The 18,748-nt window shown below is 41.2% G+C and overlaps 1 protein-coding gene across 2 annotated transcripts in view; it reads left to right on the top strand.

Annotated features, from left to right (window-relative positions):
* The window catches only part of ATP2B2 (ATPase plasma membrane Ca2+ transporting 2), a 691,115-nt gene that overhangs the window by 534,652 nt on the left and 137,715 nt on the right, over positions 1–18,748 (top strand). For both annotated transcript variants that reach the window (XM_033926077.1, XM_033926076.1), the window contains 2 exons: positions 9,310–9,416; positions 16,899–17,090. In XM_033926077.1, the coding sequence (XP_033781968.1) occupies positions 9,310–9,416; positions 16,899–17,090 (299 nt within the window). The remainder of the gene's footprint in view (positions 1–9,309; positions 9,417–16,898; positions 17,091–18,748) is intronic.

Below are 18,748 nucleotides of genomic sequence, written 5' to 3'. Positions count from 1 at the left end.
AGACTGTGTCTGAATTCAAAAGGGACTGGGATAGGCATGTGGTGTCTCTCGTAGAGAGAAAGAGATAATGTTAAGTGCGGATGGGCAGACTAGATGGCCTTTATCTACCATCATGTTTCTATGACTCTCAGATCTATCTCTCCATACCAGATATCTCTACAGAGGTGCAAGCCCAAATTCAGCCTGCCTATCTGACATTGCCGCTTGGATGTCTCACCACCATCTCAAACTGAATATGGGTAAAACTGAACTCCTTATGTTTCCACCTAAACTCACCTCCCCCCTCTCTCTGTTCTCTATTTCTGTGGATAGCACTATCCTCCTCCCTGTTTCATCAGCTTGCAACCTTGGGGTGATCTTTGACTCCTCTTTATCCTTCTCTGCTCAGATCTAACAAACTGCCAAATCCTGTCCCTTCCTCCTCTATAATATTACCAAAATCCGTGCTCTTCCCTCTGAACATACTACCAAAACCCTTATCCACGCTTTCATCACCTCGCACTTAGACTACTGCAACATACTTCTCTCAGGCCTCCCGCACACCCATCTCTCACCTCTTAATCCGTTCATAATTCTGCTGCATGACTCATATTCCATGAGAGCCGCTATTCTCACATTACCCCTCTCCTCAAGTCACTTCATTGGCTCCCCATCCATTTCCGAATACAATTTAAACTGCTCTTGCTGACTTACAAGTTCATTCACTCTGAAGGCCCCTGATATCTCTCCTCACTTATCTCCCCCTATGCTCCTCCCCGTGATCTCCGTTCATCAGGCAAGCCCCTCTTATTTGTATCCTTCTTTTCCACTGCCAACTACAGACTCCGTCCCTTTTTTCTTGTGACATCATATGCCTGGAACAACATCGTGCTCCATCCCTAGCAATATTCAAATCCAAGCTAAAAGCCCACTTGTTTGAAACTGCTTTCAACTCAACTCCCATTCACTGCTGCAAGATACCTATACCCACTGTTTAATTTCCTCTACCATAATCCCCCCCAGACCTTGAAATGTTCTGTCTAAATTAGATTGTAAGCTCTTCTAAGCAGGGACTGTCTATTGTGTGTTAAAATGTACTGCGCTGTTTATGCCTTTTAGCGCTATAGAAATAATAAATAGTAGTAGTAGTATTTAAAATCACATCCTTTTATTTTTTTTAAGTTATGTTACTCAGCTCCTTAATTGGCTTTAGCTGGTCGTCCACTTTTGTAAAATCAGCTCTCGCAATTATAAATACCAGTACTTACACTTGCAAAAGTGCTCTTTTATTGAACTTTTTCCTTTATAAAATGACTGTCCCTGCCGCACATACTGCATTCTAGACATGTATTCTCCAGTGTCTTTATATGTATTTTGAAAAAGACTCTCCAATATTCAGCTGATGCTAAATTAAGCCCTAGTATTCAGTGCTACCACCTATGAGGGTACTGTCATTGAATATCTCATGATCTTTATTTGTTCCTGACCATGCCATCTCCTGAGTCAAAATGAGCCAGGAGACATCATGGACAGGAGTAAGCAGGGATAACTCCTGTCCAAATTACCTGCTGAACCATCAGGGCCCATAACGGGGGTCCACTGGGGATGGGGGAGGCAATGAGGGGTCAGGAAGGAGGGTCAGATAAGGGTGGAGTCTGGAGGGAAGATCTCTTGTGGGAGGAGTTGAGTGCAAGGTGGGAAGGTCATGGAGGACAGTGCTTAACTATTTAGATGGGTTTTTTTCTTCACTATCCAGTTAGGAAACATCCTGATTATCTTGGTATGAGACTGATGACAGAAAATTCTGTTTCCTTCACGGTTGGCCCAGAAATGAATGTTGTTCTAGTGCTTTCTTTTCCCCCTTCAGGTTCACCCATACTGCATTCCTGAGCATATTTTTGATTCAATGTGTCCTGTGTCTTCCTTTAAATGAGTTGACAATGCTGACATTATGATGATCTATTTGCAGATCAGTCCAAAATATTCAAAGACTTGGTGAATTGCTTCCACTTGTTGATAGATTTGACCTTGGATACAAAAATGTGGACATCCACTTGTTATATATCAAGGAGATTTTGGGGTGATAGAATACATGTGACAGACAGCATAAAGAACAATCATTAAGGGTCACATTGCTAAGAGGGTCAATGTTTATTGAGACTTGTAATGGGGATATATTCATCAGAATTAACCAATTTCAGTACTTCAAAATATATAAAAAGATCATTATCCTTTCAATTAATCTTGCCAGTATATATGTAAGAATAGTTGGTAGTTAGCACTGTTTGAGCCCGTGATTCCCTCTTTATTTATTTATATACTTAAACAATTTAAACCCCACCTATCCCTAGGCAGCTTACATGGAATAGCATAATTTTTAAAAAAAAGTCTAAGTAGTCCAAAGTCGGCAGCGTCTAAAGTCTATTCTCGACAAATGCATCCAATATATTTTTTTTTGGGGGGGGGAACTTGTCTACTTATACATCCAGCCGTTGACTGCCAAGTCGTCTATCTTTATACCACATTCTTGTCCAAAACATCGTCTAAATCTTAAATGCCCAGAACAAGACCTTTTGGATGTGGGCAGGGCCAGCAAAGTGATGGACTGGACACCCAGACATGGCAACAGAGTAGTGGGGCACCTTACAGGGTACTGTTGTGAACTTCACAAAAAGGGTGCCACATAAACATCTCATCACAACTCCCTTTTAGGTCATGGTGAGTTGCCAAAACACCCCCAAAACCTACTATACCCACCCGTCTACTACCCCTACTATACCCACCTGTCTACCAGTCATTATGACTGCAGGTGGCACCTTTATGACAGTACAGTAGGGTTTGGAGGGGGGGGGGGGTTGGTAGGTGCACATTTATCACCATGAATGTAGTGGTTAGAGTGGCTTATGGGCCTGAGTCCTCCTCTCTATGGCTCACTAGCCCATCCCCCAGACTACTTAAGCCACCTCTGTGCATCTCTACTAGGCTTTCCAATGCCAGGTGCTGATGTTCCAAAGACAGGTATGCATGTTTTTATTCCAATATTTATGGCGGTGTGAGGGGATCAGTGATCACTGGGGGAGGGGGAGGGGTCTGTACTTTGTCCCTGCTGTGGTTATATGGTCACTTTGGATACCTTCTGGTCACTTATGTATACCTGTTTTTAGATCACCTAAGTGACAACATAATAGTTCCATCTAGGCAGTCTCGTTAAACTTTCAATTATCCCTGCAGGATGACTAAGTCTAGGTCGACCCACATCCTGCCCACCTCCTGCCCTAACTAATCCTCCAAAAATGCCCCTTTGAGCTCTGGGCGCACAGCGGCATTCAGAGGCCTAAAAAGTCTCCGGATATGTCTAAAAACCCTTTTTGACCTGGCTTTTAGGTCGTCCAAGTGCCGATTTGGGCTGGTTTTTAAACGTATTTCTGTTTTGATTATGAACCTCATAGTCTCGATTCGTCAGTAGGCAAAGCTGAGAGATGCCCAATCATATTTCAATCTCTCTGTGTTTATTATCTCACTCTTTCTTTCTTTTATTTTCTTTTCTTTTTTTAAGAAACAGTATCCTCTTAAGGGTGACATTGCCAATGAGAACTCTACTATACTCCTGAGAAGTGAAACCTGAGGTCTCACTTATTGATACCTGTGATCTGACTTGCAGGTGGAACAGAGTTTCCTTGTAGTGAAATACGAGATACACTTGCTGACTAATATTCTCTGTAATGCTATACAGAGAGGATCTGATCACACAGCTGCCTGATAGGGTGAGACACGTGAGCCTTTGTTTCATTTTAAGATGCGTATGAGCTCTTCTCATCTTCAAGTTAAAAAAAAATGCTTGTGAAGCAGGTCATAGGACATTATCATATCCCCAAAACAGCAGAAAGCTTACCCCCCCCCACCCCACGACTTTTTACAAAAGAGTAGCGCGTTTTTTTTAGTGCCAGCCATGCCAGTAACAGCTCCTATGCTCATAGGAATTCTATGAGATCCTCCTGACCCATAGTGGTGGCATGGAAGAGTTAGAGGTTGCCTGAGTTTGCACATATTTCCTGCTCAGTCATGTCTGGCAAAGTACAATGCAGGAGGGTGCTTTAGTGTTGATCAAAAGGTGCTTACAGAAAAATGCATCACAGTACACAGTCAATAATACGAAGAAATCTGGGCACTCTGCCACAGATAGAAATGCCTAGAATCTAATTTATAAGAAGCAAATCTCATCAACAAAAACTCCTGCTCAGGATGCAAAGAATCACAAAGGGAAATTTTCTAGTGTGTCATGAATTGTGTGCTAGTAATTTGATTTCTTCCTCCGATTACTGCACTGTCAAGACTTTTAATGCCCTGGTCTTCATGCACTTTATTTAAAATGTATCCACCTTGGTAACTCTGCAGCTGAGTGTATGATCTCACTCTTCTCCCACCTCTCTCTCACTTTGTGTCACTGGCACAGCTTTCACTACCCATGTCTCCTTCCCTCTTTTTCCTGTTTGTCTTTTACAGCTTTCTCTACCTATATCACTTTTACTGCTCCTACTATTCTTCTGCTAATTTGGGGGCATAGTTATCAAATGTGGGCAACCATTGAGATGAGCTATTTTAGCATTGGTCCCACCCATTTTGTGCAGTGAGACCAGTAAAATAACATGTTTTAATGGTAGTCCACCTTGATAAATTCCCTCCGTAAAGAAACATCATGATATCAGCTCTGGTTATCAGAGACTAAAACTCTTCCCACTAATGGGGGAAGTTATCAATATGGACTAATGTTAAGATGGGTAATTTTACCTCTGACATTTTCTGCATTGAGACCTAGTTAATAATAACTCAGGTTAACAGTAAAATAATGAAGCTTAACAGTAACCCATATTAATAACTTCTACCCTTAATTAAAGGGAAAAAAACCAAATTTCTCTAGAATCTGCTATATGAAGTAAAAGTATAGGGCAACCATGCCATTGTGAAATCACTAATGAGATGGACTCTTACGCACTGGTGGAATGAGGCATTTTGACATCCCAGTATCAACGTTGATTACCAGAGACTGAATCTCTTCCCACTAATGGGGGAAGTTATCCACATGGGCTTCTGTTAAGAATTGTCATTGTACCACAAACTTACACTATTTTAACACAGGTCCCATGTTATATCTTACCAGTAGCCTGTAATGATAACTTCCCACCTTTTTCACATTCTGTCTGGCTGTTCATCTTTCTTCTTCATCTACATAAGATTAAAGGCTGCTTCTTAAAGGCAGCACCAAGATAGGCTGGCATGCCAGGTTTGAAACTGCACTTCTTGCAGAGTTGGTAAACTACTCAGTACCAGGACAAAGTTTTTATTCAGTAATGTTTTAAACTTACATCCCAGTGTCTAGTCATATTTAAATGTAGTCCTTGATTTTACCCTTTGAAATCAATGCCACAGATGCCAAAATGCATCAGGATATAACTTTCAGAAATCCCAGCTTAGCTTGAATGTCTTGCTCCTGCCCAGGTTGGCCCCTATGGGATCCAAGGTGCTGAAAGTAGAGACCGACATGCAGAGGGCTAGGCATGCTACTGATGCAGAGAGTGAAGGCAGCTCTAGATTAAAGACTCGTCAAAGCAGTGTTAGCCAGCCTAGACTTTTTGAATATGAACAGTTTTTGATTGTCATTTTCTGGCACCCCTGCAAGCAGGTAGGGTGTTGTCAACACCTTAGCTACTATTTAAACTCACTGGCCAATGTAATGACACACCAAGAAAAGCACATAGTGATATGTATGTACTGTTATTCTGAGCCTAACTCTGCAACGCGAGATACTGAAAGTGCTGCTGGGAATCTAATGGTACATGGAAGGCATCTTCCTGCCAAATACGATAAAGGTAATACTTTCCTCAGCATGATACTGACTGTTGGTTGATGCCCTCAGCTGTGAGGATGCAGGTAATAAAGAGTTGGATATACTGTATCAAGTCCAGGTCTAAGTTACAGACATCCTTATACTGTTCCACTTTCTTCAAATTCCTTCAGCAAGAAGAGAAATAGCACATATAGGATGTACATTTATACCACTTACACATGTTATAGGCACAATAATTGGTAGATATGGGTGTATGTGCACCAGTAGCACCTAAGTGCTATGGTGTGTAACTTCAGGGGGACTTATACATGGTTGGAACATGGGTGGGTCATGGGCATGTCTTCAAATGATGCCTTTAACTTATAAAATACTGTCAGTTATATGTATATTGGTTAGTACATGTATGCATGTCCATTTACAGCCGCCATTGATGTGGCGCAGATAGTTGCGTCTAAACTTAGAACAACATGACCCACAAATAAAATGACCCACAACCATATTCAATTAAACTACATAAACCAACATGCACAAACTACATTAACAAGAGAATGAGGATAACGAGAACGCCACATACCTGAGATTTTTATTTCTTTATGCCCCAGCATTACTTCTCTTTTGAGTTTCAATTATGAAAGTGCCATGTTGACCCCACCTATATATGACATATCACTCCCAATCACTGCCAACCCCTTCGTCATCTTCTGGTAATCCCTTAAGTCATTTTTTTTTCCAGTAGCTAAAACCCCTGTTTTTTTTACATAGCCAAGTGATGTTAGTGCATCAATCGCTTGGCTACTTTGCATGGGGTTTTAGCTAATTTGCATGACTGGATCGGAAAATGGGAGATTGAGGGAAAAATCACACAGTGAGCCGTTTTGTGCATCTGGTTGGTAAAAGTGATTGTCGTTAAAGCTGTGAAAAAACAGGTTTAGCGACAATCGCTGACTAAGTTAAATGAAATTCACTGGCAAAGGGTTCCCTGGTCAGATCACCTTCTTGAGCATTTCTGTCTTCCAATTTTCATGTCCCCTCTTAACGTTGATGAGCTGCAGAAACAAACTATAACCACCAGAAAAAAATTGATTCCAAAATCTTTTGGTCCAATTTGCTAAAAATTTTACCATGTATTTCCACTGATAAATTACCAGAAAACATTTGGAAAGAGTGGATGAGACTGTCTGAAAATACTTTTCAAACATTATCCCCTTTAACAACAAAAGTGGTGAGTTATATGCGTAAAGCACCCTGGTATACAGCCTATCACCAGGAGTTAAAGCAGGTTATGTAGAAAATTGGAACGGAAAGGGAAAAAAACTAATTTAGATTCAGATAAAAGGAATATAATCAGAAAATTAAGATTGCAAGAAAAAATTATTATGGTATTAAGATAGTTAGATCAAACAATCAAAGTAGCACTCTTCAAACTTTGGCGTTCACTATCTTTAGTAAATACATCGAAGCAAAATTGTACTCCAACTGCTGAGGAATTAGCTAAATTCTTTAATAGCAAAATCACTCTTATTAGGGATACCTTCCCTACTATCAATCTTGATGACTTCCCTTTGTGTTCCAATGAGTTAACATTAACCTTTGTGGATCGGTTCTGGAATGCCTTCGATCTTGTTTCGGAACCTCAAGTTTTAAAACTATGTGAAAAATTGAAGAGGTGCAGTTGTACTCAGGATCCTTTTCCATCCTATCTCTATGGGGATATCTCTCCACAGGCTATTACTTGGCTAAAGTCATTATTAAATCATCTGTTAAGTAATGGTTATTTTTCATTGAATATGGGCAATATAATTTTAACACCTTTATTGAAAAGTGCTGATTTGGACCCTTCGGTCCCTTCTCATTATCGCCCAATTGCGAATATACCTCTAATGACAAAAATGATGGAATCAATTATTTCTAGTCAGTTTTCTAATCATTTATAAAAATACTCTATTCTGTTGCCATTTCAACATGGGTTCAAATCAAATTTCAGTACAGAAACCCTTTTATTGTCACTAATTGCAAAGATTCAACATTTGGAGACGCAAAATAAATATGTGGTGTTGCTACAATTTGATCTGTCGGCTGCATTTGATGTGGTCCATCATGATATTCTGATCCTTATGCTAGCCGACATAGGTTTGCATCATGTGGTTTTAGATTAGTTTAGCAAATTTCTCTCGCTGGGCTCCTATGAGGTATGTCTAGAGGGTGAGGTTTCATCGTCATGGATACCCAATTGTGGGATACCGCAGGGCTCCCCCTTGTCACCAATTTTGTTCAATATCTAAATGATTTCATTGAAAAACTTTCGTCTTTCCTCCGCAGAGACTATATTTACTTATGCGGATGATATTTTCATTCTATTGGAAGTCAGTCCCGATCTTGTTAATTTGGTTTTGGCCATTGACAGCATCTCTAAATTGCAGATGTAGGCAACGTCCATTCAAATGAAACTGAATGCATTTAAAACTAAACTACTTTGAATTGGGCCTAGATTAAAAAACCTCCCTGCTGATGTCACATTAAAATCAGGCATCTCATTGCACCTAGATTTTTCCTCCAAAATTTTAGGTATTATTCTGGATTCTTCTCTTACATTTCACGATCAGGTAAACTCTTTGGCAAAGAAATGTTTCTTTAGTTTGCGCATGCTGAGGAAAGTCAGATCATTATTTCATCATGAACACTACTTATTGCGAGTACAGTCCACTGTCCTCGCTCAGTTGGACTATTGTAACTCTGTCTATTTGGGTATTAAACAGGGTAGCTTAGATCAGCTGCAGCTGATAGAAAATACAGCGGCTGGAAAGAGGAAGTATGATCATGTATCCCCAATACTGAGAAAACTTCACTGGCTATCAATTCAGTACAGGATACAATTCAAGTGTGTATGTGTTATCTTTAAATTCCTTTATGGAATATTTGATTCTTCTATCCCTCTAGGCTGGAATACTACTAGATCCTGTTATTCCAGGACAACAACAATATATAAACTATCATATCCTTCTTTTAGAGGAATAAAACGTGCTGAGAAGCTTAGCAAATCCATGGTATTCAAAATGGGCTTCCTGATTCCACCAGACTGATAGGACAGTTTTTACAATTTCGGAAAGCTCTAAAAACCTAGTTGTTTACACTATACTTGGAAGATCTACCTGCTGAAGTGTCGTAGCAACAACTTTCCCTAATTATTTTAGTCTTTTAACTAAATTTTAAACAATTTTACATTTCAATTTTAATTTTCATGTTGTCTTGAATCAATAATTACCTATTCTTAGGTCTCCTCTTAATGGGCTTGCTTTTATGTCACTCTAATTTAGTCAACTGTAAACCGAGTCGAGCTCCTTCGGGACACGACCCAATATATAAACTGAAAATTTTATTAGATTAGCCCTAATTCAAGATTTTATTTATATGCAAGGAAATAAAATGTGGGCTCCCAAAATTTGTGCCTTGCCAAGTAAAGACCTCCAACTTTCCTTACTTTGCAGGTATAATTGACAGCACACAGGTGGACCAGAGGCAAGTAGTGGCAGTGACTGGAGATGGAACCAACGATGGACCAGCTCTTAAGAAAGCAGATGTTGGTTTTGCAATGGTATGTCATCCAACAAGTTATGTAATTTACGAAGCAGAGGTTCTGAGGTGAAAGGCTTAGTTAAAATTGTGCTGGGTGAGCCAGAATATTATGAATGCTGTTTCTCAGAAATGAAATGATGCGGATAATTTTGAGAATTTGGGGGAGCAGTTAAGAATTTTTGGGACCAGTGAAGTCAGTGTTAATGCTCTATGATTATTACACATTGGTGCAAGTGTTAATATTAGGCAGATTAGATTACTGCAATGCACTATATTTAGAGGGGTAACGAAAATTAGGAGTAAGGCTTTGCAAGTACTAATGAAGTCTGCTGCTAGATTGATTATGGGGCTTTCACAGATGACCCACATCATGCTGGTTTTAAAACAACTGCATTAGCTTCCCATACAGCAAAGAGTGCAATATAAAGTGATAATTCATCAAGCTTTGTATTATAAAGCACCTGGATGTATTCAAGATATGTAAGATCTGTAAACGCAATGAAATTATTTGCAGAGAGAGAAAGGAATGTAATGCATGCAAGAGTTAGGAATTCTTGTTTTCAGTTGCTGGAGTGAAATTGTAAAATACATTGTCAGGTCAATTGCACCCGTGTAAGACTAGAGATGTCTTTAAAAAAAGTCTTTAAGTGTTTGTGTGAATGAATTGCCTATGAATAGTAGTTAACGTAAGATCAGATAGTTTCTTACTCTTTAGAGCAGGGGTGCCAAAAAGGTCGATCGCGATCGACCAGTAGATCACAAGGGCAATATGATTCGATCGCAGAGCCAACTTCCGTTGCCTTTGCGTTCTCCCTGCTTCCCCGATGCCGCAAAAGCCAGGTATGTTCAGCCACTGCATAAGCGTCAGGCCCACAAGCTACCCCTCTCACGGACGTCATTTTGGACATCAGAGAGGAAGTTCCAGGCCAGCCAATCGCTGCCTGGATGGCCTGGAACTTCCTCTCTAATGTCAGAATTGATGTTGGGGGGGGGGGTGCGGTGAGGCTTGTGGGCCTGGCTTTTGCGGCATTGGAGAAGCAGGCTTAAATCAGCGGTGGTGGCTTGGAGAGCAAGGAGAGAGAAAGAAAAAAAAAGAAAGAACGGGGGGCAGGGAGAAAGAAATACAGAAAGGGGAGACAGGGAGAAAAAAAGAAAATCAGAAAGAAAGGGGGTCAGGGAGAAAGCCAAAGAAAGGGGGGCAGGGAGAGAGAGAAAGAAAGGGGAGGGGCAGGGAGAGAGGAAGAAAAAGTTGGGGGAGAGAATGGAGTGTGTCGGGTGGCAGGGGGCAGGCAGGGAGAGAAGATAAAGTTGGACTCATGGATGGACAGAGAGATGTTGGTTGGGGAATGGAATGAGATCTGGAGAGGAAGCATGCCGGAGGCAGAAAGAAGGGAAGAAATATTGGATGCACAATCAGAAGGAAGTGCAATCAGAGGCTCATGAAATCACCAGACAACAAAGGTAGGAAAAATGATTTTATTTAAATGTGTCTGTTTTGAGAATTTATATGTGTTGTCTATATTTTGCACTATGGCCCCCTTTTACTAAACCGCAATAGCAGTTTTTAGCGCAGGAAGTCTATGAGTTTCAGGAGCAGTGCATGGCATTCAGCGCAGCTCCCTGTGCTAAAAAACGCTATCACGGTTTAGTAAAAAGTGAGGGGTATGTTTTTGTCTATTTTTGTATAGTTGTTACTGAGGTGACATTGCATATTTTAAAGTCATCTGCCTTGACCTCTTTGAAAAAAAAACCCCAAATGTAAATGATAATTAACATTTTCTCTGCGTATAGTGTGTTTTGTGTTTTTTAAAAAATTTTATTGTTGGTAGGTCATTTTGACTTGGTCATTTTAAAAGTAGCTTGCAAGCCCCAAAAGTGTGGGCACCCCTGCTTTAGAGGATATAGTTATTTACTGGTGTACTTATGTAGAGGATATGAATATGATCAACAGGGTGGGTCACAGCAGTTTTGTTAGATAGATGATCTACTGTTTGGGGGATTTTTCTTTTTTTAATTTATTTTGTATGTCAATTGTAAACTGCCTAGACTTTTTAGGGGGTATATAAATTTTTAAGTAAATAAATAAAAATTGGAAACTCATCTCATTTCTAAATATATTACAAGTTTCATTCTTTGCTTCTGTGTTAGGGGGCTCTAATATTTATAGCAAAGAGTGACATACCAAATCTGCTGAAATAAAATAAATAAATAAATCCAGTCCTCGGGATACATCCAGCCAATCTGATATTTAGAATTTTGACAATGAATATGCTTGAGAGAGATTTACATGCATTTCCCTCATAGAATGCAAATTTCTCTCATGCTTGGTTCATTGTAGATAGCGTAGCTAGTTTTAAGAAAGATTTGGACAAATTCCTGGAGGAAAAGTCCATAGTCTGTTATTAAGACATTGTAGCACCATTTTTTCCATTCATATTTCATATATACACACAATATAATCGTATTAACAACACATAATGGTTACCCACAAAATTAAAATACACAAAGCACACTGTATGCTTTTCAACATTTATTCCTACCAGTAAACAGATAACCCCATGCAAATGCAGGACCAAAAACTCAAAGTATTTACAAACAAACCCTAAGATGCAAGACTCTGCAAGCAGTACAACCCAAGAGGAAAAGAAACAAATGCACTTCTTCCTGAACAGACAAATCAATCACTAAATAAAAAAATAAAAGCATTTCCCCTACCATTGTTGTCTCTCTCCCTCCATGCTGTGCCTTGCTTTCTGGCCTACCCCCGGTGTTATCTTTGGGCTGGTTTATGGTACGATCAATGCGGCATCTTCAGGCTGGCTCCCTAAGTGCTGGCAGTGCACAAAGCTGTGGGCAGCGGCTCCTCACTCGCGTCCCGATCCTCATCTGGAAGCCTTCCCTCTGATGTTGTGACATCAGAGAGAAGGCTTCTGGTTCAGGCGCAGGACACACGTAGGAGCCTTTTACCATGGCTTTGTGCACTGCAGCACTCAGGGAGCGGGGCCGAAGACACCGCGTTCATCGCACCGTGGACCAGCGGCTGAAGAACACTGTCTTCTGCCCGATGGACATGCCGACCCTGTGGACCATCAGAAAATTTCTGCGGACCAGCATCGGTCCGTCGGTTGAACAACACTATTCTAGACCACTTTGTCTTTGCTTGTGAGTTGTTGTTTTAAGCACTTCCTCTTGATTTGTTAACCTATTTTAAACCAGGTTTTTAAGGGATCTAGATAGTTAACTAAAAAATTATCTGACTGGATCCCAAAGATCCTATAAAAAGGACATTTTCCCTTCTCTGCCTCTACCCTGCCCCTGATTGTGGGGCAAAATCTAGTCACCATCTGAAATTAAGTGACTAGACAATCACACTAAAAGGAGGTAGCCAAGGGACAAGGAGAGGACTTAGCTAACCAGTGCTGATTTTCAGTTTGGTTAACTAACCCTGAGCAGCCAAATGCCCAACCTGGTATTCATGTCATTTTCTGGCTAAATGTGCTTAACTTTGCTGGCCACAATTGCACAAGTAGGTCACGCACCAACTGGAACTTTAAAAATTAGACCCCATAAAGTTTCCACATTTAAATACTGTATTTAAAACTCGTTTACTTTATTTTGATTAAATCTATTGTTCCTTGTCAACAATAGCAGATGAATCCAGAGACTAGTGGGATTACGTTTATCAACCAGCAGGTGGAGATAGAGAGAACTGAGTTGTCCTCAGCCTTATTGGATGCACAGCTGGTTCGGGGTTTGCCGGCAGTGGAGTTGATTGCGGCTTGGTAGAGCATTTTGGGCCTAACTCAGCCGTACTGCGGTGCGGGAGTTATGTGGTCTCCGTTTATTCTCAGAAGGACACCATAAGGAAGGGTGTCAGTACCTTCCCGCGTAGGAGATCTGAGGCTGAGTTTGCCTCAGTCCTGTGCGGCCATGTTGTATTGATTCAAAGGCCGTACTGAGCACACATAGATGGGTCCTTCGGGGGCAGGCGGCCGGTCAATTGAGTTTTGCAGGTTTAGAGCGTGCTTGTTGGGTCAGGACACTGGCTCGGAGGCTTTAATGAGCCGGGAGGATCGCCAATGTTTGTCAGGTGTCTCCCGATTTTCGGCACGCTTAAGCAGCAGAGGTGAATTTCTTGAGAGGAAACGCCACATATTTTCACTTTGCATATGGTTGCTGTTCTCCCTCGGTGGGGGAATTCAGTGCGCGGTTGTTTCCCTTCCCGTCTTTCTAGCGGGGAGGAGGTTTCTTTTTGGTGATTTTTATCTATTTTCCTGCCCTTTTACATTTTATATTTCTTGGTGTGTTCCTGGATGGGTTTTTTGCAGCGGCCCATGGTAGGTCAGTCTCCGGTGTAGGCTTTGGCTGGGCTGGCCGTGGTTAGGCCACTTTGCTTTTGGCCGTGTGGGTTGCTGTTTGTGGGTAGATGAGTAGAGGTAGGCGGTTGCCTAAGTTCCCTGTTTGTCCTGGCAGGCTGTTTATCTAGTGTTCCTGGGGCAAGTGACGGATATGCAGCTTTTAGCTGATACATTCTTTGTACTGGAGTAGGTAGACAGCGAGGAGTTGTCTGTCCTGTTTGCGCTGCTGGTTGTTGGTTCCCTTTGAAGTACATACAGCATGGCATTGGTTTGGGAGCGTACACAGTGATTGTTTTGCTGGCAGACGCATAGACTGTTGCACTTGCTAGGTCCCTTGACACACTTTGTCCCCCAGTCACTTGGTTCCAGGTTGGGCAGGGGGGCCCATTTTGAATATTTTCAGCTCCATGAGCTGGGATATTCTGTTGTTCGTCCATGACAGTTTGATGTCTGCTCTCACTTTTATTTTCTTATGCGAGGAATTCCTACTATCTTACTTAGTTTCTCCAGGAGAAGGATATTGCTGGCACTGTGGGCTGACTTCATGTGTTTCTGTTTCAGCTTAGCACCCTTTCTCTGACGTCCCTTGGGTTGCTTAGTGGTCCATACAGTGGACTGTAGGAAAGGGGACCCAGGCTCATATCCCACTTGGAACCCATTTAGATGCTGCTGGCATGAGTGTGATTGTAGTGGTGTATAGTACATTGGACTCCTTTCAAGGAAGTATTGTGGGATACCATTAGAGGTGGTGTTATTTTCTCCTCTCTGATCATGATATTCTCAGGTCAGAGTCACACCGTTTTCTCTGGGCAATCAAGTCGTCTGGCTTTCCTGTTAGGTTGCTTCGGCATACTGTTCAAGTTTACAGCTGGAGGCTGGTACATTTCTATGCCATCTTTATAGGGTAGATGGATGGGCTGTAGGTGTTAATACTCTTTCAGACATGTTAGGCAGGCAGTTTTCATCTCTTGGGGGTTTTGCCTCAGGTTCTGGCCTTATCCAGGTAACAGCTTTCTCTTCTACCCTTTTTGATTTGTATTTTAATTGTGACGAGACTCCTTTTTTCCTGCACTCGCAGATTTTTTCTCTGTTGGAGTTCTGGAGCTCGAGCAGATACAATTCTTGTTGGTACTAGGCAGTTCTTCAGCAGCTACATGTGTGCGCCTACACTCTTTCCAGTTCGACCTTATTGTGCCAATCTAGGGATGGTGCCTCGTTTATCCTTTTTTGTGTAAGAAGGTTTCTCCTGAAGTCTCATAGGTATGTTCTCCTAGAATGACTGCGATGCAGGTGGGTGCAGGCCTGAATTGAAAGAGCTTGCATGTAAGATGCTGTTTGGCCAGTTTTTTTGCGGGCTAGCGCTCCCTAGACACAAGCAGATAGGGAGGAAGCCACTCTGGCTTCTGCACAGGCCGGTGGCTGTATTTCCTTCAGTCTATAAGGGAGATCTTGTCTCTGTCATGCTTTACTTGTCTGGTTTGCAGTCTTTATTCCCTAAATTCTCTGTGGCTCTTTCCCTGGTTTTAATTTTTTACATCACATGGAATATAGGTTCATGTGTTTTACTCAAATTCTATTCCACTTGAACTTGTGGACCCAATTGAGGGGTGGCCAGAATACACCTCTCTTTGAGTTACTTAATTGCTCTTTGGTAAGAAGGCTCTCAGATGCTCTGGTGTCTGGGTTGGGATCAGACTGCATTCTCTTTCTCTGTCCAGAAGAGGCCACCACCGACATCGTCATTTTGAACATCTTAAGTGGGGCTGTCCCAGGAGAATGGGACTGGCCTGTACTGGAGCTTCCAGTGACAGATGGAGAAACGGAAGATATTTTTTGTTCTGTAGCAGTTGTCCTGTGTTGTTTCTATGCCTTCTTGGTGGGCTTCTCTTTCGCTCTTCCTTTTCTGGATATCTGACATCTGAATCTGAGTGAGACTCATTTCTTTCTTTCTGCATTTTCTCTGGGGCTTGAGTCAGTTCCCATTGGTACCAGCGTGCCTGTTGCTATTCGATTGTTTTATTTTGCCCATACTTTGGTGAGGGTGGTGGTTGCAGACCTTTTCGGTAGATTTAGCTTTGTCTCACATACTGGACTTCCCTATGGGACACTGTTACGCCGTCTGAATATTGTATCTTAATTTCCTTTGCCATTTTTGCAGCATAGGTGAGGTAAGGGGGGCTACATTCTACTCTCTGGTCTGGCCGGTCCATTTGTATCTATCTAGAGCTGAATATTGTTTCTCTCCAGTAGTAGCATGTATTCACCTTTCAGTTTGGGTGGTTCCTCTAAGTGCCACCACCTGTTTGGGTGGTTTCTGGAGTTTGGGTTTGGGTTCTTTTCCTGCAGCTTTTGGAGGAGAGTGTGGTGTAGTGGTTAGAGACACAGCCTCAGCACCCTGAGGGTGTAGGTTCAAACCCCATGTTGCTCCATGTGACCATGGGCAAGTCACTTAATCCTCCACTGCTCCAGTTACATTAGATAGATTGTGAGCCCACCAGGACAGATATGGAAAAGCTTGAAGTACCGCTGTACGTAAACTGCTTTGAGTGTGGTTGTATAACTACAAAAAGGTGGTCTACAAGTCCCTTTCCCTTTTTACTACTTATTTCTATAGCTCCACCAGACACATTATCAAAGGAAAACCTGACATAGGGAGAGAGTGTGGCGCAGTGGTTAAAGCTACAGCCTCAGCACCCTGAGGTTGTGGGTTCAATCCCACGCTGCTCCTTGTGACCCTGGGCAAGTCACTTAATCCCCCATTGCCCCAGGTACATTAGATAGATTGTGAGCCTGCCAGGATAGAGAGGGAAAACTGCTTTAGTACCTGAATAAATGCATGTAAACCGTTCTGAGCTCCCCTGGGAGGACGGTATAGAAAATTGAATAAATAAATAATAAAATAAATAAATAAAAGTTGTGTCAATTCAACTGCTTTTTGCATTTATGTGTACAAATGTTTCTGCTTCTTAACTTTAAAAAAAGCATGTAACAGTTTGAAATTTTCTTACATTGTACTATGTTGATGGTCTCCTTCTCCATAAGAATAAATTCAGCTTTATAATGTGTGATTTTGGAGAAGAAACGCTAGTTTCTTTGATGCAACATTTTTCCATTTTGACCGGTGCTCACCATGATCTTTTCAGGGCATTGCTGGTACTGATGTTGCAAAGGAAGCGTCTGACATTATACTGACCGACGACAATTTCAGCAGCATTGTGAAAGCAGTAATGTGGGGCCGTAACGTCTATGACAGCATTTCCAAGTTCCTGCAGTTCCAGCTAACGGTTAATGTTGTAGCTGTGATTGTTGCTTTCACTGGTGCTTGCATCACACAGGTAAGGAAGGAAAAGCGGATTCTGCAGTCTGTGGCTATGTGGCAAATGTCTATGGTAGTGTTCAGAACAAATGAATGTTTTGCATTGACTGCATGAAAAATTAGAATCTATGTTAGCAAAGAGGTGCCACCTGGTGTTTATTGCTGATGTGTACAGGTTAGGAACTGCTGAGCTTGGAAATCTGAACCACCATGATCTCTTTGAGTAACCATGCACAGTCAGTTTATCTCCTCCTATCTTAATTTGATCCCATCCTGAAACTCATTCCATATACTTGTCAACACCATTTTTTTCTCTGTCTCTGCTTTGATCCTGGCGCAGCTACTATTTGTGCTCAAGAGGCATGCCACTTTATTCCCCTGTACCTCATTTATATCTCCAGCTTTCCACTGAATATGTGTTGGGCGCTAGTAATATTCTTTCCTAATGCTTCAAGTTTTTATTAAAATTTGATAAATGGTTTATTTTGTATTAGTAAGCGAAATACAAAAAATAAAAGTTATTAAAACATAAACATGTATTTTTACCATCCAAAAACTAACTATAAAATAGGGTAGACAATTCAACATACAAAAAGGATAGAGGGAGTAGAATTACAATTTAGTATTTCAAAGTTCAGAGAAGAAACATGTCAGTGAATCGAAAAGAAGGAAAAGATGGAAGAAAAGAATAGGGATAAAGGTTCAGAAGATCCAATTGGGAAAAGATATATTGTATAAAAACAGAACATGGATTAAAAGGTTGAAAGCATCCTTAAATAAAAAGCTTTTCAAATTACTTTTAAAACGGCACAGATTAACTTCCTCTCGTAGATGTTGTGGCAAAGCATTCCAAAGCTGCAGCACCATCACCGAGAAGATATCTTGTCGGTCGTTGCACAGCTACATTGTTCACCATTCTAGAAGCTTCCACACTGTATCTGTACTGAAAATTCTTCCATCATGTCCATCCTGAAGGGGGTCTGCTTCCCTGTTTCCAAAATATGATTTCAAATACATCAGGATAGTATTTTTGTAAAAGGCACTGTATGCATCAAAAAGATTTACTATTACTGTTTGTAGTAGTATACATGAAGCTGTTGCATTTTGAATACTAATTAGCAGAGTTTAACACATTTGTCACTATGTTACAGTAGACTGATTTCACAACAATATACTGTAGTTTCTTTAGCTGACATGGCAGGTTTTGTAGATTTTTTGAGAGACTTGTAAAATTTCAACATTGCTTAATTGTGACTTGAAAACAATAACCAAAGGTAAGAACGCCCTGCCTTAAAAGTACAAAGGCTGAATGTTAAAGTTTCTTTGCATATTGTGTTCCATTGGTCTACGAAATCAGATCTCTGTGTGGGTGTTGATGTTAGAAGTTGTCTGTCTTCTTCCAAGATGTCTCAGGGTTGTTTTGGGTCTGTGTTTTGAATACACTGGAGGAGGTATTAGGTTTTTGTTGATTTTTTCCAGTGTAGGGTGAAGTCTAGAATTGAGCGATCTGACCAAGGCACTTTCTTAAGGGAGTTCAGTTCGAGTTTACCTATTCCAGTAGAAGATGTTGTGGAGGTTATCAGGTCGAATTGGTGGACCTTGTCATGTGTGGTTTAGTTTTATGCCTAGTTTTTCCAGGAGGTTGAAAAGTCTCGATGTATAGCTGTTTGTGGTTTG

Source organism: Geotrypetes seraphini, chromosome 17 (genome assembly GCF_902459505.1).
Source record: "Geotrypetes seraphini chromosome 17, aGeoSer1.1, whole genome shotgun sequence".
NCBI classification, from domain to species: Eukaryota; Metazoa; Chordata; class Amphibia; order Gymnophiona; family Dermophiidae; genus Geotrypetes; species Geotrypetes seraphini.
This window is presented reverse-complemented; position numbering and strand designations above follow the sequence as displayed.